This window comes from Nannobrachium achirus (genome assembly GCF_963921795.1).
Source record: "Nannobrachium achirus genome assembly, chromosome: 1".
NCBI lineage: Eukaryota > Metazoa > Chordata > Actinopteri > Myctophiformes > Myctophidae > Nannobrachium > Nannobrachium achirus.
Window position 1 is genome coordinate 359,168 of NC_137810.1, and position 25,987 is coordinate 385,154.

At 38.7% G+C, this 25,987-nt stretch overlaps 1 protein-coding gene across 1 annotated transcript in view; it reads left to right on the top strand.

The window, feature by feature from the left end:
- Positions 1–281: 281 nt before the first annotated feature.
- Positions 282–25,987, top strand: part of wdr18 (WD repeat domain 18) — a gene marked incomplete at its 5' end in the record, with an annotated part of 30,906 nt that continues 5,200 nt past the window's right edge. The window contains 8 exons of the mRNA XM_080735700.1: positions 282–324; positions 4,081–4,247; positions 6,913–7,023; positions 14,998–15,131; positions 16,150–16,288; positions 20,842–20,985; positions 22,950–23,014; positions 24,715–24,839. Coding sequence (XP_080591826.1) covers positions 282–324; positions 4,081–4,247; positions 6,913–7,023; positions 14,998–15,131; positions 16,150–16,288; positions 20,842–20,985; positions 22,950–23,014; positions 24,715–24,839 — 928 coding nt within the window. The remainder of the gene's footprint in view (positions 325–4,080; positions 4,248–6,912; positions 7,024–14,997; positions 15,132–16,149; positions 16,289–20,841; positions 20,986–22,949; positions 23,015–24,714; positions 24,840–25,987) is intronic.

Sequence of the window (25,987 nt, forward strand, 5' to 3'; positions counted from 1 at the left end):
CTTTTCCTATGAGAACTATTAATAACTAATGAGGTATTCAATCAATCAATCAATCAATCAATCAATCAATCAATCAATCACTAATAATAAGGTCTTCAATCGATCAAAAACAATCTAAAAACTGAAAAGCGGATCTATTATATTAATATATTATAAGGAATGTATTTATTTAAGTCTGTCTCTTGTATTTCTCCATTGTGTCCACACGAGGGCGCCAAAGCCAGAATCAGCGGTGGTGAAAACCTTAGAACAAAGCGCACCACGTGTTCACTTCATTCAAGATGGCGGCGCCCATGGAGGTGGTGTTGTGTTGTGATGCTGCAGGTCCGTTTCATCTATTAATCATTATTTATACTTTTATTAATCTGTATGTTTATGCCCATTCTCTAACGTTTGTGCACGCACACACACGCACTGCAGGGTTGCATCCAGGCAGTGAGTGATTGATTGACAAACAGCCTCAGCGTTGAATTCAGACACACAATGAAATTGTTCATGTTCGGTGAGCATGTTTTCATGAAAAGAACATGATAAATGTCTATGCAACCACTGAAAACAGATACTATTATTTATCTATTATCTCTCTCAACCCCTTAGTTGAGAGAGAGATGAAGCAGGGACCCCTTAGTTGAGAGAGATGAAGCAGGGACCCCCACAACCTGTTCATAGATTCTATAATGGTTTGACAGCACAATCATCAGTGTATTTTCAATTCATATCAATTTGTGTTTTCAGATATTTAACCACTTGAACCGTCAATACTTAATAAACTTGACCTTTCACTCTGTACTTAGTCTGCTCTTTTTCCCCTCTAGACCAAACCACTTTGCCGAAAATAGCCGATCTACAAGCTTACAACACCTCGCGCTACAATGCGTTGTGAGCTTGTACTTTTTTGGCTAAAGTTCTCCCAATATGGACGTTAGGGTTCAAGTGGTTAAAAGGGGGTAAAAGGTTTCTATCACACAGAGATTTGGAGGACCCCCTGTAGTAACTCTGAGGACCCCCTAGGTGTCCCGGACCCCCTGTTGAAGACCCCTGTTTTAGAGATATTTGTCAGGACACGCAGCTTGAAACCGGGACGTCTGGTCAGTCACCTTATCTTAGTTAACACTAAGATGGTCAGTCACCTTATCTTAGTTAACACTAAGATGGTCAGTCACCTTATCTTAGTTAACACTAAGATGGTCAGTCACCTTATCTTAGCTAACACTAAGATGGTCAGTCACCTTATCTTAGTTAACACTAAGATGGTCAGTCACCTTATCTTAGTTAACACTAAGATGGTCAGTCACCTTATCTTAGCTAACACTAAGATGGTCAGTCACCTTATCTTAGTTAACACTAAGATGGTCAGTCACCTTATCTTAGTTAACACTAAGATGGTCAGTCACCTTATCTTAGTTAACACTAAGATGGTCAGTCACCTTATCTTAGTTAACACTAAGATGGTCAGTCACCTTATCTTAGCTAACACTAAGATGGTCAGTCACCTTATCTTAGTTAACACTAAGATGGTCAGGGTTAGGCTAACCCTGACAGATGTTCCTCAGTCTGTTCTGTAGTGAAAATAACAAACACATTTTCTCTGCTCAACACAACAAAGAGTGTTTGCCAGACCCAGGGGGTCGGCCTACAAAAGGCTTTGTCGGTCTGTCGGTCGGTCGGTCCCTCTTTTCCTCAGTGTGCCTGTGTTTGCCTCTGACTGCTCATCTGCCCCTCCCTTCCCTTGCTCGGCTGATTGCCTTGAGTGCCGTCACCTGTACAGGACCAGCTGAGTTGAGTTGGCTGACGAGCTGCTGACACTATAAATTCCTCAGCCCATCTACAAGCTCAGAAACATTTCCAGCTGCTCAGCCTATACAATCCTGTGTGTTCATGTGTTAGTTCAGTGCCATACTAGTGAAAACAGCCGATCTACAATTGATCCACCCCCCCCCCCCCCTTCCTTGCATTCTGATTTTCATTGCGACTAGCTCTGGTCCATAGCGTTAGTGGAGTTCTCCTCCACTAACGCTATGGACCAGAGCTAGTCTGAGACGAGTTGAAACAACTCCAACGCGGGCTGTTGAAGCAGCGCGACACCCGTTCTCTTCCACCCACAGTATGTGGTGCTTGAAAATATGAATGATTCCATCGATAATAATCCGTTTGGGACACTCAAAATCACTGCCATAGAGTTATAATGTATCGCTCCGTGCGAATGAATCCGTAGCGTTGCCAGCGCGACTTCTGAGTCTACCGAAAATAGCAGATGTACAAGATCACAACGCGGTGCGAGCAGACACGGTTTGAGCTTGTTGATTGGGTATTTTTTTGTTGCGTGACACCGTCGTACTATGCATTATAAATTACACTGTTAAAGAGACGGTACACATTTAGTTTCTTCAAATATTTTCCAAAAATAAAAAGGTTGACTTGCCTTCTGTCTGTTAAAGTACTGTATTTGAAGGCCCTGGTCAAATGTATTTAATGGAAAAAATAGATTATGCATTTACTGTAAAAAAAAAAAAAAAAAAAAAAAAGGAGAGACATGGAAATGTTAGCCTATAGTTTATAGTATAGTTTTACAGTAGGCTATTATTATTAATTCATGAATAGTACTGTAATTATATATATATATATATATATATATTAGTGTCTCATCATGTCTTTCCACAAAATAACAGAAAAAAGCTCAATAGTGGGCTCGATAAAAGCCCGGCTCGATAAGCAACATCGATAAGGTGCTCATTATCAATAAAAATTAACGAGCTCCATCCCTAGTGCTTCTTCATCTCAAGGTACTATTATAGTTTAATTGTTTCATTCGTTTTTGTATGTATTTTGTAAGATAAACAATGTAAATAACCATATAATAACCAATTCAAGTTAAATGCTGCACTTTGTCAAAAATGACATGACGCGTTGAATTTTTGTGGGACCCATAAAATATCCCTGGGACTCATCCGAAAGACCCTCCTTGGGTCCCGGGACTCATTACATTAAAAACCTATTAACATCACTGTAATGTATTTATTAATATTTAATGTATTTATTAATATTTACTGTATTTACAAGTCCATTATTGAACTGTAACGTCACAGACCTCCACAGTGGCTCTAATACTATATTAATATTTACTGTATTTATTCATATTTAATGTATTTATTAATATTTACTGTATTTATTAATATTTAATGTATATATTAATATTTACAGGTCCGTTATTAAACTGTAACGTCACAGACCTCCACAGTGGTTCCAGTGTGATGTCCTATATATTAATATTTAATGTATATATTAATATTTAATGTATATATTAATATTTAATGTATTTACAGGTCCGTTATTAAACTGTAACGTCACAGACCTCCACAGTGGCTCTAATAATATATTAATATTTACTGTATTCATTAATATTTAATGTATATATTAATATTTAATGTATATATTAATATTTACTGTATTTACAGGTCCGTTATTAAACTGTAACGTCTCAGACCTCCACAGTGGCTCTAATAATATATTAATATTTAATGTATTTATTAATATTTAATGTATTTACAGGTCCGTTATTGACCTCCACAGTGGCTCTAATAATATATTAATATTTAATGTATTTATTAATATTTAATGTATTTACAGGTCCGTTATTGACCTCCACAGTGGCTCTAATAATATATTAATATTTAATGTATTTACAGGTCCGTTATTGAACTCTAACGTCACAGACCTCCACAGTGATGTCCTATATTAATATTTAATGTATATATTAATATTTACAGGTCCATTATTAAACTGTAACGTCACAGACCTCCACAGTGGTTCCAGTGTGATGTCCTATATATTAATATTTAATGTATATATTAATATTTAATGTATGTATTAATATTTAATGTATATATTCATATTTAATGTATTTACAGGTCCGTTATTAAACTGTAACGTCACAGACCTCCACAGTGGCTCTAATAATATATTAATATTTACTGTATTCATTAATATTTAATGTATATATTAATATTTAATGTATTTACAGGTCCGTTATTGACCTCCACAGTGGCTCTAATAATATATTAATATTTAATGTATTTACAGGTCCGTTATTGAACTGTAACGTCACAGACCTCCACAGTGGTTCCAGTGTGATGTCGTATCGAGGAGGAAACACGACGTCCAGAACTCTGACCGTCCTCAACGAGCAGTTCATCCTGGGAGCTCAGATGAACCGCAACTTCATCAATGTGTGGGAGATTCAACGCAAGGTAATGATATTATATTACTACTACTAGCCCTATCCCTATCTATCACTATGCACCCTGCTATTACTATAACAACCAGGAACTTCATCAACGTGTGGGAGATTCAATGCAAGGTAATGATATTATATTACTACTACTAGCCCTATCCCTATCTATCACTATGCACCCTGCTATTACTATAACAACCAGGAACTTCATCAATGTGTGGGAGATTCAACGCAAGGTTAATATAACTACTATTACTAACTATTACTATTACTATTACTATAACTACCAGATGAACCGCAACTTCATCAACGTGTGGGATATCCAGAGAAAGGTTAATATAACTACTATCTATTATTACTGTCTATCACTATCACTATTATTACTACTATAACCAGATGAACAGGAACTTCATCAACGTGTGGGAGATCCAGAGAAAGGTAATGCCATTATATTACTACTACTATTACTATCTATCACTATTACTACTACTATCCCTATCCCTATCTATCACTATCACTATTACTATAACAACCAGTTCATCCTGGGAGCTCCGATGAACCGCAACTTCATCAACGCCGAGGTGACGTCATGTGAGAAGGAGGAATTGCAACGTGTCTTTTATTGTTAAATAATGTAATATTTTAGGAAGATCATAACATGTGTATTAAAGTAATGCACATATGTAATGGTAATGATATTATTGTACATATTTAGGATCATAACACGTGTATTAATGTTATTAATAATGATATTTATATTATTGTTACAACGGTTGCAACAGTTCAACAGCAGATTGCTTGTCCAGGCATCGTAACGTGTATTAATAATGATATTTATAGTATTAATAATGTTATTTATATTATTATTAACTCATTTAATGCCACCCTTTCACCACTAGAGGGGGCCAAGTGTGCCACAGACAATCCCATAGAGATATGCTGGTATATGCAGAAGCCCTGCAGCCATGACTTGCCTAGACACTTTCCTTTGTGCATGTACAGGAAGAGGATGAAGTTAGCTTGAAGTTAGCTATTGGCTACCAAGCATTTTAAAAGCCTTATTTTCGTCAACTTAGCCATGATTAAACCTTGCACACCTCATGCATGGGAAAAAAACAGAGAAGAATGAGCTCTAAAAAATCCAATGCAATCCTGGATTGCATTGTTGTGGGTTTGTGCAGTTTGTTCACAGCTTTCAAACAAAAAAATCCGATTGGAAATCCGTTCAGGCATTCTTGAGATAATAGCCATTATGTTTTACACTGTTGTGAGCTTGGAGGTCTGCTACCTGAGTTGTATGGGGGTTGTATGGGGGTTAAACATGCAAAATCGCGATTGAAATCATGTTCACTAGTTTTGATGGGGTCCAAAAAAAAAATTTCCAAAAAAATTTTTCCAAAAAAAAAATTTTTTTTTTTTTTTTTTTTTTTTTGAATCACGTGTATATACGTGATTGGCACTGTGGGATGCGCTAATATATCACGTGTATACGCGTGATTGGCACAGAATGAGTTAATAATAATGGTATTTATATTATATTATAACAGGATCAGGTTCAACAGAAGATTGCTTGTCCATGCATCGTAACGTGTATTAATAATGATATTTATAGTATTAATAAGGATATTTATAGTATTAATAAGGATATTTATAGTATTAATAAGGATATTTATATTGTTCTAATAGGATCAGGTTCAACAGAAGATTGCTTGTCCAGGCATCGTAACATGTATTAATAATGATATTTATAGTATTAATAAGGATATTTATATTGTTCTAATAGGATCAGGTTCAACAGAAGATTGCTTGTCCAGGCATCGTAACGTGTATTAATAATGATATTTATATTATTATTATTAACACAGCGGGTGCCCACGAGGTGTCTACGAGACAATTTCTTTGATGTCGCTGGAGGCCCACGACGCGTTGGACGCGTTTACTGTAATTACAGTATAACTTTATATCTCACCGTTAGGTCGGGGCTACGCCTGGATGTAGCCCATTAGCCGCTAGTCGCTTCGAGTCGACGCTGTGAGCATCGCGCGGCCGTTTTTCTCCGTATACTCCAATGCATTTCCCCATCTTTAAAGCCCTTTATCTCCGATGTTTGTTTTATGGCTAAAACTGTGGCCGCGTGCGGCAAAATGTCCAAATTTTGATCAGCAGTGAACAGCTATGATCAACACTAGCCCATACATTAAGTTACACAATAACATCCTGTCTGCGCTCATGTGACCAAGTGACGTCATCACGCATGCATTGACGCAACAGGGCCTCGTATTCTTCTATGGAAGTGCTATGGGGGCACTCAGAGGGGATGACTGGCGCCTCCTGGTGGGAAGTCGATGTGTTAATAATGATATATATAGTATTAATAAGGATATTTATATTGTTCTAATAGGATCAAGTTCAACAGAAGATTGCCTGTCCAGGCATCGTAACGTGTATTAATAATGTTATTTATGTTATTAATAATGGTATTTATATTATTATTATTAATAAGGATATTTATATTGTTCTAATAGGATCAAGTTCAACAGAAGATTGCCTGTCCAGGCATCGTAACATGTATTAATAATGTTATTTATATTATTTTGTAGGATCATATATGCTATATGTAATGGTAACATGTGTATTAACGTGTATTAATAATGATAATTATATATTATTGTTGTTAACAGGATCAGGTTCAACAGAAGATCGCTTGTCCAGGCATCGTAACGTGTCTCACTGCGTCTCCTGATGGGCTGTGGCTGCTGGCTGGGATCGCTGACGCCATCTACCTGTGGGAGGTCAATATTACACCTTTTATTTATTTATGTGTGTAAAGGTTCCCGCGGATCCTTAAAAAGTCTTAAATTGTCTTAAAGGACCTACACCATGAATTTTCACTTTTTCTATTTTAAAACCTTTTTTTGGGGTCCCACTGGCACCTTCTATCCTCACAAAGTCCTATTTCTGTACATTGTGTCTTTCTCTGGTTTTGGGAAGACAGATATGAAAAGCTTTCCACGGGTTCTCAGAACAGTGCTGTTCTGAGAGTTGACGCATGTGACGTCACACGCGTTTCCCGTTTTTTTTTTCAGAGTAAAAAAAAAAGTTTTTTTTCCAAAAAAATTCAAAAATCTTTTTTTTTCAAAAATTTTTTTTTTCAAAACTTTTTTTCAAATTTTTTTTTTCAAAACTTTTTTTTCAAAAACTGTCAAGTAAAAAAAAAAAAAAAAAATTCTTTTTTTTCAAAACTTTTTTTTCAAAAAACTTTCTTTCAAAAACTTTTTTTTTCAAAAAACTTTTTTTTTCAAAAAACTTTTTTTTTTCAAAAACTTTTTTTTCAAAACACTTTTTTTCAAAAACTTTTTTTTTTTTCAAAAAACTTTTTTTTTTTCAAAAAACTTATTTTTTTTTTCAAAAAACTTCTTTTTTTTCTGGAAAAACCCCACTAGATGCGCCCCTGAGCAAACAGAGGCCGTTTTGGTATTGCAGCTGGAGAGCCTCATTATAGTAGAGCTAGAACAAACAAAAAGAATGGTCAGAGTGTTTGTTGAGGGTTAAAACCTGTCTAAGACTCAATTTTGAGCATATATTTATACAAAAAATATGGTTTTAAAAGCATGGTGTAGGCCCTTTAACTCTTTGAGTGCCAATCCCGAACTAGTTCGGCTTTATTAGCGTATCGTAGAGTGCCGATCCCGAACAAGTTCGGCTTTTTTTTTTAAAAACAAAAAAAAAAAAAATTGAATTTTTTTTTTTTTTTTTTGGACCCCATCAAATCTGGTGAACATGATTTCAATCGCGATTTTGCATGTTCCACCCCCATACAACCCCATCTAACATACAGGGCAGCCATTTTTGTTTACATTACATGTAAAACATAATGGCGATTATCTCAAGAATGCCTGAACGGATTTCCAATCGGATTTTTTTGTTTGAAAGCTGTGAACAAACTGCACAAATCCACTCCAATGCAATCCAGGATTGCATTGGATTTTTTAGAGCTCATCCTTCTCTGTTTTTTTCCCATGCATGAGGTGTGCAAGGTTTAATCATGGCTAAGTTGACGAAAATAAGGCTTCTAAAATGCTTGGTAGCCAATAGCTAACTTCAAGCTAACTTCATCCTCTTCCTGTACATGCACAAAGGAAAGTGTTCAGGCAAGTCATGGCTCCAGGGCTTGGGCATGCATTACCAGCATATCTCTATTATTCTCTGGTCACTGGGCGCCCTCTAGTGGTGATAGGCTGGCACTCAATGAGTTAAATAATAAATGGGGAATTTAAGGTCTTAAAAAGTCTTAAATTCGACCAAATCTGACCGTAGGTATTACATTTGAAGATGATGTTTTAAGGCTAATGGGAAAATTAAGCCGTAAACATTTGTGCGTATTTATGTTTATTTGATGTATTAATAGAGATGAGAGACTGCTAACAGACTGTAAGGAGCAGTGGTCAGTGATTTATTAATAGAAGATGAGAGACTGTCTGTTAACAGGCTGTAAGGAGCAGTGGTCAGTGATGTATTAATAGAAGATGAGAGACTGTCTGTTAACAGACTGTAAGGAGCAGTGGTCAGTGATGTATTAATAGAAGATGAGAGACTGTTAACAGACTGTAAGGAGCAGTGGTCAGTGATGTATTAATAGAAGATGAGAGACTGTCTGTTAACAGACTGTAAGGAGCAGTGGTCAGTGATGTATTAATAGAAGATGAGAGACTGTTAACAGGCTGTAAGGAGCAGTGGTCAGTGATGTATTAATAGAAGATGAGAGACTGTCTGTTAACAGGCTGTAAGGAGCAGTGGTCAGTGATGTATTAATAGAAGATGAGAGACTGTCTGCTAACAGACTGTAAGGAGCAGTGGTCAGTGATGTATTAATAGAAGATGAGAGACTGTCTGTTAACAGACTGTAAGGAGCAGTGGTCAGTGATGTATTAATAGAAGATGAGAGACTGTTAACAGACTGTAAGGAGCAGTGGTCAGTGATGTATTAATAGAAGATGAGAGACTGTCTGTTAACAGACTGTAAGGAGCAGTGGTCAGTGATGTATTAATAGAAGATGAGAGACTGTCTGTTAACAGGCTGTAAGGAGCAGTGGTCAGTGATGTATTAATAGAAGATGAGAGACTGTCTGTTAACAGACTGTAAGGAGCAGTGGTCAGTGATGTATTAATAGAAGATGAGAGACTGTCTGTTAACAGGCTGTAAGGAGCAGTGGTCAGTGATGTATTAATAGAAGATGAGAGACTGTTAACAGACTGTAAGGAGCAGTGGTCAGTGATGTATTAATTAGAAGATGAGAGACTGTCTGTTAACAGACTGTAAGGAGCAGTGGTCAGTGATGTATTAATAGAAGATGAGAGACTGTCTGTTAACAGGCTGTAAGGAGCAGTGGTCAGTGATGTATTAATAGAAGATGAGAGACTGTTAACAGGCTGTAAGGAGCAGTGGTCAGTGATGTATTAATAGAAGATGAGAGACTGTTAACAGGCTGTAAGGAGCAGTGGTCAGTGATGTATTAATAGAAGATGAGAGACTGTTAACAGGCTGTAAGGAGCAGTGGTCAGTGATGTATTAATAGAAGATGAGAGACTGTTAACAGACTGTAAGGAGCAGTGGTCAGTGATGTATTAATAGAAGATGAGAGACTGTCTGTTAACAGGCTGTACGGAGCAGTGGTCAGTGATGTATTAATAGAAGATGAGAGACTGTTAACAGACTGTAAGGAGCAGTGGTCAGTGATGTATTAATAGAAGATGAGAGACTGTCTGTTAACAGACTGTAAGGAGCAGTGGTCAGTGATGTATTAATAGAAGATGAGAGACTGTTAACAGACTGTAAGGAGCAGTGGTCAGTGATGTATTAATAGAAGATGAGAGACTGTTAACAGACTGTAAGGAGCAGTGGTCAGTGATGTATTAATAGAAGATGAGAGACTGTTAACAGACTGTAAGGAGCAGTGGTCAGTGATGTATTAATAGAAGATGAGAGACTGTTAACAGACTGTAAGGAGCAGTGGTCAGTGATGTATTAATAGAAGATGAGAGACTGTTAACAGACTGTAAGGAGCAGTGGTCAGTGATGTATTAATAGAAGATGAGAGACTGTCTGTTAACAGACTGTAAGGAGCAGTGGTCAGTGATGTATTAATAGAAGATGAGAGACTGTTAACAGACTGTAAGGAGCAGTGGTCAGTGATGTATTAATAGAAGATGAGAGACTGTCTGTTAACAGACTGTAAGGAGCAGTGGTCAGTGATGTATTAATAGAAGATGAGAGACTGTCTGTTAACAGACTGTAAGGAGCAGTGGTCAGTGATGTATTAATAGAAGATGAGAGACTGTCTGTTAACAGACTGTAAGGAGCAGTGGTCAGTGATGTATTAATAGAAGATGAGAGACTGTTAACAGACTGTAAGGAGCAGTGGTCAGTGATGTATTAATAGAAGATGAGAGACTGTTAACAGACTGTAAGGAGCAGTGGTCAGTGATGTATTAATAGAAGATGAGAGACTGTCTGTTAACAGACTGTAAGGAGCAGTGGTCAGTGATGTATTAATAGAAGATGAGAGACTGTTAACAGACTGTAAGGAGCAGTGGTCAGTGATGTATTAATAGAAGATGAGAGACTGTTAACAGACTGTAAGGAGCAGTGGTCAGTGATGTATTAATAGAAGATGAGAGACTGTCTGTTAACAGACTGTAAGGAGCAGTGGTCAGTGATGTATTAATAGAAGATGAGAGACTGTTAACAGACTGTAAGGAGCAGTGGTCAGTGATGTATTAATAGAAGATGAGAGACTGTCTGTTAACAGACTGTAAGGAGCAGTGGTCAGTGATGTATTAATAGAAGATGAGAGACTGTCTGTTAACAGGCTGTAAGGAGCAGTGGTCAGTGATGTATTAATAGAAGATGAGAGACTGTTAACAGGCTGTAAGGAGCAGTGGTCAGTGATGTATTAATAGAAGATGAGAGACTGTTAACAGACTGTAAGGAGCAGTGGTCAGTGATGTATTAATAGAAGATGAGAGACTGTTAACAGACTGTAAGGAGCAGTGGTCAGTGATGTATTAATAGAAGATGAGAGACTGTTAACAGGCTGTAAGGAGCAGTGGTCAGTGATGTATTAATAGAAGATGAGAGACTGTCTGTTAACAGGCTGTAAGGAGCAGTGGTCAGTGATGTATTAATAGAAGATGAGAGACTGTCTGTTAACAGGCTGTAAGGAGCAGTGGTCAGTGATGTATTAATAGAAGATGAGAGACTGTCTGTTAACAGGCTGTAAGGAGCAGTGGTCAGTGATGTATTAATAGAAGATGAGAGACTGTTAACAGACTGTAAGGAGCAGTGGTCAGTGATGTATTAATAGAAGATGAGAGACTGTCTGTTAACAGGCTGTACGGAGCAGTGGTCAGTGATGTATTAATAGAAGATGAGAGACTGTCTGTTAACAGGCTGTAAGGAGCAGTGGTCAGTGATGTATTAATAGAAGATGAGAGACTGTTAACAGACTGTAAGGAGCAGTGGTCAGTGATGTATTAATAGAAGATGAGAGACTGTTAACAGACTGTAAGGAGCAGTGGTCAGTGATGTATTAATAGAAGATGAGAGACTGTTAACAGACTGTAAGGAGCAGTGGTCAGTGATGTATTAATAGAAGATGAGAGACTGTCTGTTAACAGACTGTAAGGAGCAGTGGTCAGTGATGTATTAATAGAAGATGAGAGACTGTTAACAGGCTGTAAGGAGCAGTGGTCAGTGATGTATTAATAGAAGATGAGAGACTGTTAACAGACTGTAAGGAGCAGTGGTCAGTGATGTATTAATAGAAGATGAGAGACTGTTAACAGACTGTAAGGAGCAGTGGTCAGTGATGTATTAATAGAAGATGAGAGACTGTTAACAGACTGTAAGGAGCAGTGGTCAGTGATGTATTAATAGAAGATGAGAGACTGTTAACAGACTGTAAGGAGCAGTGGTCAGTGATGTATTAATAGAAGATGAGAGACTGTTAACAGACTGTAAGGAGCAGTGGTCAGTGATGTATTAATAGAAGATGAGAGACTGTTAACAGACTGTAAGGAGCAGTGGTCAGTGATGTATTAATAGAAGATGAGAGACTGTTAACAGACTGTAAGGAGCAGTGGTCAGTGATGTATTAATAGAAGATGAGAGACTGTTAACAGACTGTAAGGAGCAGTGGTCAGTGGGAACCCACTTGCGCTTACTTTCCACAGCAAATTACCCACAATGCCTTTCACCATTTCTTCTCTTGCTTTTCTGTCAATAAACGGTTCAACAGCACCATCTACACTACAGTATGTGCAAATGTCCACATCTTTTTTAATGTTGGCTTTATATGTATTGATGCTTAAAATATACAAGCCTGCAGTATTTCATTTGATTGTATTCAGTCAATCAATTTTACAATTATTGACCTAATATAGGCTACACTTTAATGAACTAATGAATAGGGCAAGGCTGTTTCAGTATTTCATATTTTATTGTCAATGCACATTAAGCCCTGAAAAGTCATTTATTGAAGAGTAGCTTAGATGTTATATCTGACTTTATTTTAAGTCATTATTACATTTTTGGCCACTTGCAGTAAGATTTACGTGAGAATGGCATAATACGATAATAATCACCCAGGGCTGTACACACAGTGGGCCATATTATTATTATGATTAATAATATGTTATTCATATACACATTTCTATTTTTAAAAACATTATACTGTATAACAGTATAGGATGGTTGACATTTGGAAAAAGGAATTAAAAAAACAGAGCCAGCATTGTGTTTTATTTTATTTTTTCTAATATATATGTTTATTTGTAAAGTGCACAATGACTGTTGAGTGCACAGAAATGCGCAGTGGAATGCCCTGAAGCAAGCTGAGACGGTGACGTCATTGAGTATGCTGCTATTCCAATAGCAGAACTACCCTCCTCCCGTCCTCCCGTCCTCGGAAGTCCCTTCTCCCAAGGAGAACTTGCTAGTCTGAACTCCCAAGGAGGGAAGTCCAAGTCCCCAAGTATTTGATTTGATAATCGGCCTATGTGTCATTGTGCAGGTCTCTTCAGGCAGTCTCCTGGCCATCTTCAGTGTGTAGATGTTGTTGTGTATCTCTATAACAGAGTGTTTATGTGTCATTGTGCAGGTCTCTTCAGGCAGTCTGCTGGCCATCCTCAGTGTGTAGATGTGTTGTGTATCTCTATAACAGAGTGTTTATGTGTCATTGTGCAGGTGTCTTCAGGCAGTCTACTAGCCATCCTCAGTGTGTAGATGTGTTGTGTATCTCTATAACAGAGTGTTTATGTGTCATTGTGCAGGTCTCTTCAGGCAGTCTGCTGGCCATCCTCAGTGTGTAGATGTGTTGTGTATCTCTATAACAGAGTGTTTATGTGTCATTGTGCAGGTCTCTTCAGGCAGTCTGCTGGCCATCCTCTCCAGACACTATCAGGACCTCACTGTTATAAAGTTAGGGTTAGGATAAATAGGTTGTGGTTCTATAACAGAGTGTCTATATGCTCTGTGTTAAAGGTCTCATCAGGCAGTCTACTAGCCATCCTCTCCAGACACTATCAGGACCTCAGTGTGTAGATGTGTTGTGTATCTCTATAACAGAGTGTTTATGTGCTGCAGGTCTCATCAGGCAGTCTCCTAGCCATCCTCAGTGTGTAGATGTGTTGTGTATCTCTATAACAGAGTGTCTATGTGTTAAAGGTGTCTTCAGGCAGTCTCCTAGCCATCCTCAGTGTGTAGATGTGTTGTGTATCTCTATAACAGAGTGTTTATGTGCTGCAGGTCTCATCAGGCAGTCTGCTGGCCATCCTCAGTGTGTAGATGTGTTGTGTATCTCTATAACAGAGTGTTTATGTGTTAAAGGTCTCTTCAGGCAGTCTGCTGGCCATCCTCAGTGTGTAGATGTGTTGTGTATCTCTATAACAGAGTGTTTATGTGCTGCAGGTATCATCAGGCAGTCTGCTGGCCATCCTCTCCAGACACTATCAGGACCTCACTGTTATAAAGTTAGGGTTAGGATAGATGGCTATAGATAGATAATAGAGTAGATAATAGATAGATAATAGAGTAGATAATAGATAAATAGGTTGTGGTTCTATAACAGAGTGTCTATATGCTCTGTGTTAAAGGTCTCATCAGGCAGTCTGTTAGCCATCCTCTCCAGACATTATCAGGACCTCAGTGTGTAGATGTGTTGTGTATCTCTATAACAGTGTTTATGTGTCATTGTGTAGGTTTCTTCAGGCAGTCTCCTAGCCATCCTCAGTGTGTAGATGTGTTGTGTATCTCTATAACAGAGTGTTTATGTGTCATTGTGCAGGTCTCTTCAGGCAGTCTCCTAGCCATCCTCAGTGTGTAGATAGGTTGTGTATCTCTATAACAGAGTGTCTATGTGCTGCAGGTTTCATCAGGCAGTCTGCTAGCCATCCTCTCCAGACACTATCAGGACCTCAGTGTTATAAAGTTAGGGTTAGGATAGATGGCTATAGATAGATAATAGAGTAGATAATAGATAGATAGCTATAGATAGATAATAGAGTAGATAATAGATAGATAGCTATAGATAGATAATAGAGTAGATCATAGAGTAGATAATAGATAGATAATAATAGATAGATAGGTTGTGGTTCTATAACAGAGTGTCTATGTGCTGCAGGTCTCATCAGGCAGTCTACTAGCCATCCTCAGTGTGTAGATAGGTTGTGTATCTCTATAACAGAGTGTCTATGTGCTCTATGTACAGGTGTGTTCAGGCAGTCTACTAGCCATCCTGTCCAGACACTATCAGGACCTCACCGTCATAAAGTTCACTGATGACAGCAGCCATTTTGTTTCTGGAGGAAAAGACAACGTGGCCCTGATATGGAATTTATACAGGTAATTAATTAATATTAACTTTATTATATTTAATATAAACTATATTAATCTGATATAATGGAATCTATACAGGTAATTAATTAATACTACTTTATTAATCTGATATGGAATTTATACAGGTAATTAATTAATATTAAATGTATTAATCTGATATGGAATTTATACAGGTAATTAATTAATATTAACTTTATTATATTTAATATAAACTATATTAATCTGATATGGAATCTATACAGGTAATTAATTAATACTACTTTATTAATCTGATATGGAATTTATACAGGTAATTAATTAATATTAAATGTATTAATCTGATATGGAATTTATACAGGTAATTAATTAATATTAACTTTATTATATTTAATATAAACTATATTAATCTGATATGGAATCTATACAGGTAATTAATGTGTGTACATTGTAACATGGGTGTTTATTGCATTGTGTTACAGTGTGGTACAGTGTGTTACAGTGTTGTGTATATGTTGTGTACATTGTAACATGGGTGTTTATTACAGTGTGTTACAGTGTGGTACAGTGTTGTGTACATTGTAACATGGGTGTTTATTACAGTGTGTTACAGTGTTGTGTACATGTTGTGTACATTGTAACATGGGTGTTTATTACAGTGTGTTACAGTGTGGTACATTGTTGTGTACATTGTAACATGGGTGTTTATTACAGTGTGTTACATTGTGTTACAGTGTGGTACAGTGTTGTGTACATGTTGTGTACATTGTAACATGGGTGTTTATTACAGTGTGTTACATTGTGTTACAGTGTGGTTCAGTGTTGTGTATATTGTAACATGGGTGTTTGTTACGTTGTGTGTTACAGTGTGGTACAGTGTGGTACAGTGTTGTGTATATTGTATAATGGGTGTTTGTTACGTTGTGTGTTACAGTGTGGTACAGTGTTGTGTATATTGTATAATGGGTGTTTGTTACGTTGTGTGTTACAGTGTGGTACAGTGTTGTGTATATTGTATAATGGGTGTTTGTTACGTTGTGTGTTACAGTGTGGTACAGTGTGACAACCACTCATTGGAGCCTCGTCACATCCTGTCTCGTCACTCTCTGCCAATCACAGACCTGCACTGTGGCATGATGGGAACCCAGGCCAGAGTAGCCACGTCCTCATTGGACCAGACTGTTAAGGTAAGACATCTCCATATATGGACATATCCATATATGGACCAGACTGTTAAGGTAAGACATCTCCATATATGGACATATCCATGATGGGAACCCAGGCCAGAGTAGCCACGTCCTCATTGGACCAGACTGTTAAGGTAAGACATCTCCATATATGGACATATCCATGATGGGAACCCAGGCCAGAGTGGCCACGTCCTCATTGGACCAGACTGTTAAGGTAAGACATCTCCATATATGGACATATCCATATATGGACCAGACTGTTAAAGAGGCGGTGCCATGATTTTTCCCCCTCTAAAACATGATTATCAGCCATTATGATTATGAATATGATTCTACCAGGAGGAAGATCTTTTCAATAAAAGTGTACAGAAAGAGTTAAAATTATGTTTTTATGTTTTTATGTACACCCCCAGTTCATTAACTTTTTCGCCGCCGTTGACAGTCCTCACCGTCATTGAAAGGGTTAATACCATGGCGCCGTTGACGGTGAGGACTGTGAATCTTACTGTATATACAGTAAAGATATGATTACTTACTGTACGTCGCTCCGGTCCCGCCCGCATCGGTAATGTCGGCGATTTGTTTACAACGCACGTTGGGCGTGCACGCGAAGTGAAGCTCCTCAATGTTAAGTCAATGGAGAGGCCCATAAAGAAACTTCATTTAAACAAAATAGCCATTTTGAGACATTTTGCAGCAGATCTAAATGTAAACAAGGCACAAGGCAGGGCGCAGCCATCTTTCCTCTTCTTGTCCCACACTGTCATGTGACTAGATGACGTAATCGTTGCCGTCAAGTGATAATCCAAAAAAACAAAAACAACCCCCTTCCAGCCCTTCAAAATAATAGCGGCGGCCTATGGAGGAAACTGCGTGGCGCCGAGGCACCAAGCAACCTTCAGATTAAGAGGCACTAGATGTGTTAAGTATGCCTGGTTGTCATGGTGGGTGGTGACCCAGCTGAAGTTAGCCACACCCACAGTGTTGGGTGAATGGTAATTAGGGGAGGGGTTGATTCTATGATGTAATAAGTATGTGTGTTTTTGGACCGGCACGTTTGACCCCACAAGGTGGCAGCCTACAGCTAAAACCCAAATAGAAAGGCAATACATAATTGCTCATAACAACCACACCAGTGGGTCTAATGAAGTACTGTCAACCTCCTAGACACATGAAAACCAGAAAAGTACAAAACTATGGCACTGCCTCTTAACTCATTCTGTGCCAATCACGTGTATACACGTGATATATTAGCGCATCCCACAGTGCCAATCACGTATATACACGTGATTCAAAAAAAAAAAAAAAAAAAAAAATTTTGAAAATTTTTTTTTGAAATTTTTTTTTTTGGACCCCATCAAAACTAGTGAACATGATTTCAATCGCGATTTTGCATGTTTAACCCCCATACAACCCCCATACAACTCAGGTAGCAGACCTCCAAGCTCACAACAGTGTAAAACATAATGGCTATTATCTCAAGAATGCCTGAACGGATTTCCAATCGGATTTTTTTGTTTGAAAGCTGTGAACAAACTGCACAAACCCACAACAATGCAATCCAGGATTGCATTGGATTTTTTAGAGCTCATTCTTCTCTGTTTTTTTCCCATGCATGAGGTGTGCAAGGTTTAATCATGGCTAAGTTGACGAAAATAAGGCTTTTAAAATGCTTGGTAGCCAATAGCTAACTTCAAGCTAACTTCATCCTCTTCCTGTACATGCACAAAGGAAAGTGTTTAGGCAAGTCATGGCTGCAGGGCTTCTGCATATACCAGCATATCTCTATGGGATTGTCTGTGGCACACTGGGCCCCCTCTAGTGGTGAAAGGGTGGCATTAAATGAGTTAACAGTTTGCCAGCCAAAATAGAATGGTGGTTGGTAGATTAGCTGTGAAATTTCTATTATTGTATTGTGATCTGAGACATAATATTATGTTTATAAACATGAGCCCGCCGCCCCTCCTTCTTGGACAGCGCTGTTGTTTTTTCTTTTTTTTTTCCCCCAGGGTCATTAGCTCACTGTGATTTTCTCGATCTTCAGTTCAGTTCAGTTTAGTTTTATTTCGGACATAGAAACAATAAACAATAAGAGTGTATTCAAATAGAACAGCGTAATTCTTTTCATTTTGAGTTTTCTTTTTTCCACCCCCCTTTTTTGTGTCCATTGTCCAAGTGTCCGAAACGGGTTAGGGAGAAGCACAAGGCTTGTCGGGCCCCACCCCTGGGGTATCATAGTCAAATACATTTCACTGTAAAAATATACGTATAAACATACAATACTATAATACACACTCACACATATCACTCACACATATCTCCGTTGTGAGCTTGTATATCTGATGGCCGAGCATCGATCTCCCCGTGCGTTTCGCGTGCGCGATCCGCGCGCATAACGATCCATGCATATAGTCCAGGAAGTGACTGAACAGTCGATGTGTCCACTTTGGATAGCCTAACACCTAGCACTCCAGCTCTGCTAGTGCTAACGTCCAAACAACAAGTGGGTGGGAGGAAGGAAGGCTGAAGAAGGAAACGCCATGAGAGTCACTTCTGTTCATGTCAGAGCAGCCACGAGCCACCGATGGACGAGCGGTGACTAGGGAAGGTTAGACGATCGCCGATTTTCGGATCAAAATCATTTATTCCGGTTTTAATGACAAAGTCCGGGAAAGTACGGCGCGGCTGAGACTCCTTGCTGGGATGTGCGATATACTACGGTTTTAACATTAAGGGGCTCCCCGTGGCTTGGAAAGGCTTAAAGGACCTACACCATGAATTTTCACTCTTTCTATTTTAAAACCTTTTTTTGGGGTCCCACTGGCACCTTCTATCCTCACTAAGTCCTATTTCTGACCATTGTGTCTTTCTCTGGTTTTGGGAAGACAGAGATGAAAAGCTTTCCACGGGTTCTCAGAACAGTGCTGTTCTGAGAGTTGATCCGTGTGACGTCACACGGATTCCCGTTTTTTTTTCAGAGTTAAAAAAAAAAAATCAAAAAACTTTTTTTTCAATTTTTTTTTTCAAAACATTTTTTTTTCAAAAAACTTTTTTTCAAAAAACTTTTTTTTTTCAAAAAACTTTTTTTTTTCAAAAAACTTTTTTTTTCAAAAAACTTTTTTTTTCAAAACTTTTTTTCAAAAACTTTTTTTTTCAAAACTTTTTTTTCAAAAAAATTTTTTCAAAAAACTTTTCAAAAAACTTCTTTTTTTTCTCAAACATTTCTTTTCAAAAAAATGTTTTCAGTCAAAAAAAGTTTTCAAAAAGAAATTTTTTCAAAATGTTTTTTTTTTTCAAAACATTTTCTTTTTTCAAAAAACTTTTCAAAAACTTTTTAAACTTTTTTCAAAAAACTTTTTTTTCAAAAACTTTTTTTTCAAAACTTTTTTTTTCAAAAAACTTCTTTTTTTTCCTCAAACATTTTTTTTCAAAACATTTTTTTTTTTTCCTTTTTTTTTTATACATAAATACGATGCAGGTGGGGTTGATTGTCTAATGTAGATTAACTTTCTGTAATGTCTGGTCTAGCAACGGTCGCCCTGTGTCATTTGACAGTAGGCCTATAACATACAACATAGGCCTACAGTAGGCTATAATCAGAGTATATTGTATTGTATTGGCCCAATATTAACATTATTTGTTGTCAACGTGGGGTCCGGGGAGGAGTGAAGAGGAGGGACGGGGGGAGGGGTGGAAAAACCCCACTAGATGCGCCCCTGAGCAAACAGAGGCCGTTTTGGTATTGCAGCTGGAGAGCCTCATTATAGTAGAGCTAGAACAAACAAAAAGAATGGTCAGAGTGTTTGTTGAGGGTTAAAACCTGTCTAAGACTCAATTTTGAGCATATATTTATACAAAAAATATAGTTTTAAAAGCATGGTGTAGGCCCTTTAAGTTAAGACATATCCATGGTTTTGTACTTTTTCTGGTTTTCATGTGTCTAGGAGGTTGACAGTACTTCATTAGACCCCCTGGTGTGGTTGTTATGAGCAATTATGTATCTTTTCTATTTGGGGTTTCTTCCTGGAGGCTGCCACCTTGTGGGGTCAAACGTGCCGGTCCAAAAACACACATACTTATTACATCATAGAATCAACCCCTCCCCTAATTACCATTCACCCAACACTGTGGGTGTGGCTAACTTCAGCTGGGTCACCACCCACCATGACAACCACGTATACTTAATGAACTGGGGGTGTGGCCACATAAAAACATAATTTTAACTCTTTCTGTACACTTTTTTGGAAAAAAATCTTCCTCCTAGTATAATCATAATCATAATAGCTGATAATCATGTTTTATAGGGGGGGGGGGATCATGGCACCCCATCTTTAATTACAGTGCAAATAACTTATTAATTTGTAGTTATGGGAGGGTTAGGTGTGTATTTTACTTAATGGGTGTCTATGTGTGTGTAGTTGTGTGAGGTGTCTTCAGGCCACGTGTGTGTGTGTGGTTGTGGGAAGTGTGTATTTTCAGTAAACGATTGTCTGTGTGTGTGTGTGTGTGTGTGTGTGTGTGTGTGTGTGTGTGTGTGTGTGTGTGTGTAGTTGTGGGAGGTGTCTTCAGGTCACATGATCCTGTCTGTTCTCTTTGATGTGGGCATAATGTCAGTGACCCTTGACCCCTGTGAGTACTTCCTGTTCTGTGGAGGAAGTGACGGAAACATCTTCCAGGTGGCGCTGGCGAGTCAGGTAACTTTATTATTATTGTTATTATTGTTATTATTATATCTCTCACAGAGGACTGTGATATATCTGGTATCGTATCTGGTATCTTAGGACTATGATATATCTGGTCCTTCTAAGGCGCTCTACAGACGGACAGCGGTTGCCGCCGGGGCTCCCGCTTGGATCTGCGAGGACCGCACCGCGGTGATACACTAACACACTCGCTCTTTGAGTAAACGCTGCGCGGTATTTCACAAAGATGAACACAATCCATCTCTCACCGCCCGCGTACGCATGCACAAACGAGCACGCTCGCGGGGATTTTCACGGGACTGCGCCCGCTCGCCTCGCCGCCTCTAAACTTCGCTGCGCGGACGAAATAGCCGCCCGCCTCTCATTGAAAATGAATTACTAGCAGGCGGTGACAGCGTACCGTGTGCAATCCCCTTAATGCTGTTATAATTGTTTATTGTTTATTTCTATGTCATGTATCATTTTTTTTTTTTTTTTAAGATGTGTTTATTAACAAATATCAATCATTATACAAATACCATCAAAAATGTATCACTCTTTTTTTTTTTTAGAACAAGACAGTAAAAAAAGTAAAAGACAAGATAAAAGACAGAAAAGATAACAATAAAAGACAGAAAAAACCCAATCCTCCCGAACCCACCCCCCACCCCTTTCCCCGAATGGCCCACCACTACACTCTTACTCTATATCAAGACATTATACTTTTCCATCTGAAAACACTGAAGTCAACCTGTAGGGGATATAGTGGGCAGTCCAAAAAATCCTGCCAAATCTTTTGAAATAATTCAGGTTTTCTTCTGACATTGTACAGAATCTTTTCTGGTGTGCAATAAGAAGAAAGCTCATTTATCCAGTGTCTCTGTGAGGGTGCGTTCTCCGACTTCCAATTAACTAGAATGATTTTCTTTGCAGCTGTGCTTGCAAGCGAGACAAAGTATTTTTTTATAAAATTTAGATTAAAAAGAGTAACGTCACCCAGTATCCATATTCTTGGATCATGTGGTATATGACGATTCACTACCTTTGAGACGGTGGATATGACCAACTTCCAGTAATCTACCAGACAAGGGCAGTTCCACAGCATGTGTATGAGACTGCCTTCGTTTGTTTTACATCTTTGACATAAAGCAGAAATGTTCACATCAATCCTGTGTAACCTGAGCGGGGTAAAGTAAGTTCTATGGAAGATATTAAATTGCATCTGTCTGTGTTTTGTAGAAATCAGAACCGTTTGTGATCTTTCCAAAATATTTTGCCAATCTATAGGGTCATACACACATCTATAGGGTCATACACACATCCTATAGGGTCATACACACATCTATAGGGTCATACACACATCTATAGGGTCATACACACATCCTATAGGGTCATACACACATCTATAGGGTCATACACACATCCTATAGGGTCATACACACATCTATAGGGTCATACACACATCTATAGGGTCATACACACATCCTATAGGGTCATACACACATCTATAGGGTCATACACACATCTATAGGGTCATACACACATCTATAGGGTCATACACACATCTATAGGGTCATACACACATCTATAGGGTCATACACACATCTATAGGGTCATACACACATCCTATAGGGTCATACACACATCTATAGGGTCATACACACATCCTAAGTCTGTCTCCCATTTGTTTTTAAAAGGCATTAAGTCATAACTTGTTTTTATTAAAAATATTATAAATGGAGGATGTTAGCCTTGTTTATAATTGTTCATTGTGTTATATATAATATATGGTGTATATATATATATATATATATATATATATATATATATATATATATATATCATTGTTATTGTTTATAATTGTTCATTGTGTTATATATAATATATATTATATGGTATATATATATATATATATATATATATATATATATCATTGTTATTGTTTATAATTGTTCATTGTGTTTATCTTTATTCAGAGTTTGAGTCGTGAGAAAAGCTTCCAGTCGGACAACGATGGAAACCAGGTGTTCAAAGGACACAGGTAGAGTAGCGCCCCCTGGTGGCCAGTAGAGGATGTACAATGACTCCCAGCCCCTCCCACTCCTGAGAAATGCCCCCCATATTGATCCATATTTTATTTGATATCATGTTTTTTATAATACCAGTAAGACTCCCTAATCGGGAGATAAGCGACCGTAGGTGGCTTATCTCCACAAATAGGGCTAAAATTTGTTTTTCCAAAATCTTCCTGATCCATGTTGATGACATGAGTGTAGACATGCTGTGTAGTGATATTCGTGATTTTAGGGCAAAAACTGTAGGAGCAGTGTCCAAAAATGTGTTTTAAAAATTGGCCTGAAGGTGGCGCTAGAATAGGGCCATGTGAGAAATGAGGGGTGGGGTCTCCGCGTTGCCTTGGCGGACGAATAGGTACCGGCCCCGGCTCTCCCGGACGCTCCTAGCCCGAGTTACGGCATTTTATGTGCGCTGCAGTGGCAGGGGGTCCTCCACTGGGGGCGCCACCACTTTTGCATCCATTCTGGAGCACCAGGAGTCGGTGGTCCCCGGGAATTCCCCGTGAGCAGCCCCGTTGGGGTGGTCATTTGGTCATTTTTGCACATTTGGTCATTTTTTACATCTGGGGGTCCCCCAGGGACCTGGGGGTCCCTGGGGCTCCGGGGGTCCTTGGAGGTTGTAGTTTGGCAGGCAAGGAGTGTGTGTGTAAAATCTGGCATGGATCGGGTCAACGGGTGCGGAGATATAAGCAGGGAAAAAGTGTGACGTGTGACGTGTGAGCACATTTGGTCATTTTTTACATCTGGGGGTCCCCCAGGGACCTGGGGGTCCCTGGGGCTCCGGGGGTCCTTGGAGGTTGTATTTTGGCAGTGAAGGAGTGTGTGTGCAAAATTTGGCATGGATGGGGGCAACGGTTGTGGAGATATGAGCAGGGCAAAAGTGTGACGGACGGACTGACTCACTCACAGACAGCCGGTGGAGGTTTTGGTAGTAAATGCGACCTACGGTCGCAATAATGTATCATTTTATAGTTTTGGCAGTTTGAAGACCTCACCGTTTTTTCCTCCCAAACTGCTAATGGGCTTCTTAACCCTGCAAGACCCGAATTAATTTCTACTGGCCCAAAACAATTAAAAAGAATCAGATGGTGTTGTAGGAGTCCTAATCACAGGAACATGTCATTTTAAAAAAATAATGTTTTTGTAAGGTTTTATAGCCATAAATCATAAATCATAAATCATGTTCTAATTTGCATTTTGGGGATATTTTTCACAATAATAAAATATGTACAAGACAACCCTAACCCTAAAGATCACGAAAAAAAATATTACAGGCATTTTACTTATGTTTTAGTGAGGAATAGCTTCAGTTAAAAAGTGAGATGTTGTTCGTCCAGACGCTGGAATTTCAACTTCTCTGGGAGGTGTGAATGTCAGTCTCTGTGGGGGGTATTTATATGCAAATATCGTGGCCAATGGCATTGTAATACTAAACAATAGGATTTAATGATGATGTTAATGTGAAAAAAGAACAGGAAAACTAATTATAATTTTTTTTTAAAAAGGATTTAAAAAACTTTGCCAAAAAGCAACGCTGGGCCTTGCAGGGTTAAGCTGTGACATCATTATCAGTAGACCTTCAGGGTTGATACTTTACATGATAACCTAACCTCACTGTGTGTGTGTGTGTGTGTGTGTGCGTGTGCGTGTGTGTGTGTGTGTGTAGGAACATGGTCACATGTCTCTCAGTCTCTCTGGACGGGACGCTCCTCCTCTCAGGGTCACATGACGAAACCCTGCGGCTGTGGGACGTCCTGAGCAAACAGACCCTCCGATGCTCCTCCCACAAAGGTATGTCCTTATAAGGTACAAAAAAATCCGCTTGGAAATCAGTTCAGGCATTCATGATTTATGGGCCATTATGTTTTCTTCAGATGTAAACAAACATGGCTGCCATGTTTGAAAGAATGGGTTGGTATGGGGGTTAAACATGCAATTTCGCGATCGCGATCATGCCTAATACATTTCTGGAGGTCCAAAAAAAACACACCTCCCACAAAGGTATGTCCTTTGTGGGACATGCAGGCTGACGAGGCTGTCCGCTGCGCAAGTAAATTAATGGCAATTAAGCGACGTGTATCTTAAAGATACTGGATGTGAATCACTCGTTACCTCGAGTAGGATAGCCTGCACGCTGCATCTGTGATCCGGTCCATGAATTAATCCATATTTTAAGGTGAAGACAAGCCAAGGAGAAAACTTAATAATACACTGGCTGAGAATGGAATACCATTATGTAGCTAACTTTGAAGAGAACAGAGCTGTTGCTCAGTTAGCGACTCCAGTCAGACAGACATCAGCTGTTGTAGCGACCAAGCTGAGACTGATGCGCTAATTATTGATCTGACCTAGATTCACTCAATGACGTAATTGATTAACACATCTGGTGCCAAACCCGAGTTTCCCGAGTTTGTATTGGTACCAATGCTGTGCCAACCCCGAGTTTCCCGAGTTTGGGACGTTTTTTTTTTTGGACCTCCAGAAATGTATTAGGCATGATCGCGATCGCGAAATTGCATGTTTAACCCCCATACCAACCCATTCTTTCAAACATGGCAGCCATGTTTGTTTACATCTGAAGAAAACATAATGGCCCATAAATCATGAATGCCTGAACTGATTTCCAAGCGGATTTTTTTGTTTGAAAGCTGTGAACAGCATCTACACACGTGGTGCATCATCTAGGCATGGGCGTGCACTTTTTACACAATTGCGCAATTCAGGCTTTTGCAAATCCCGCCCCATTCTGCCCTGTTACTATGATGGGACATTAACCCTGGGCAGATTGTTTTTATAGTGGCAGTGAATGGGATTTTTTTTTTCATAGCCTCATTATTGCAATTTAAAGTACCAAAGGAAAAACATCTAGGTGATATTAATAAAAAGGGAAGACAAAGGTACAGTAGTTACATTGCAAAACAGGGGGTTTCCCCGAAAAT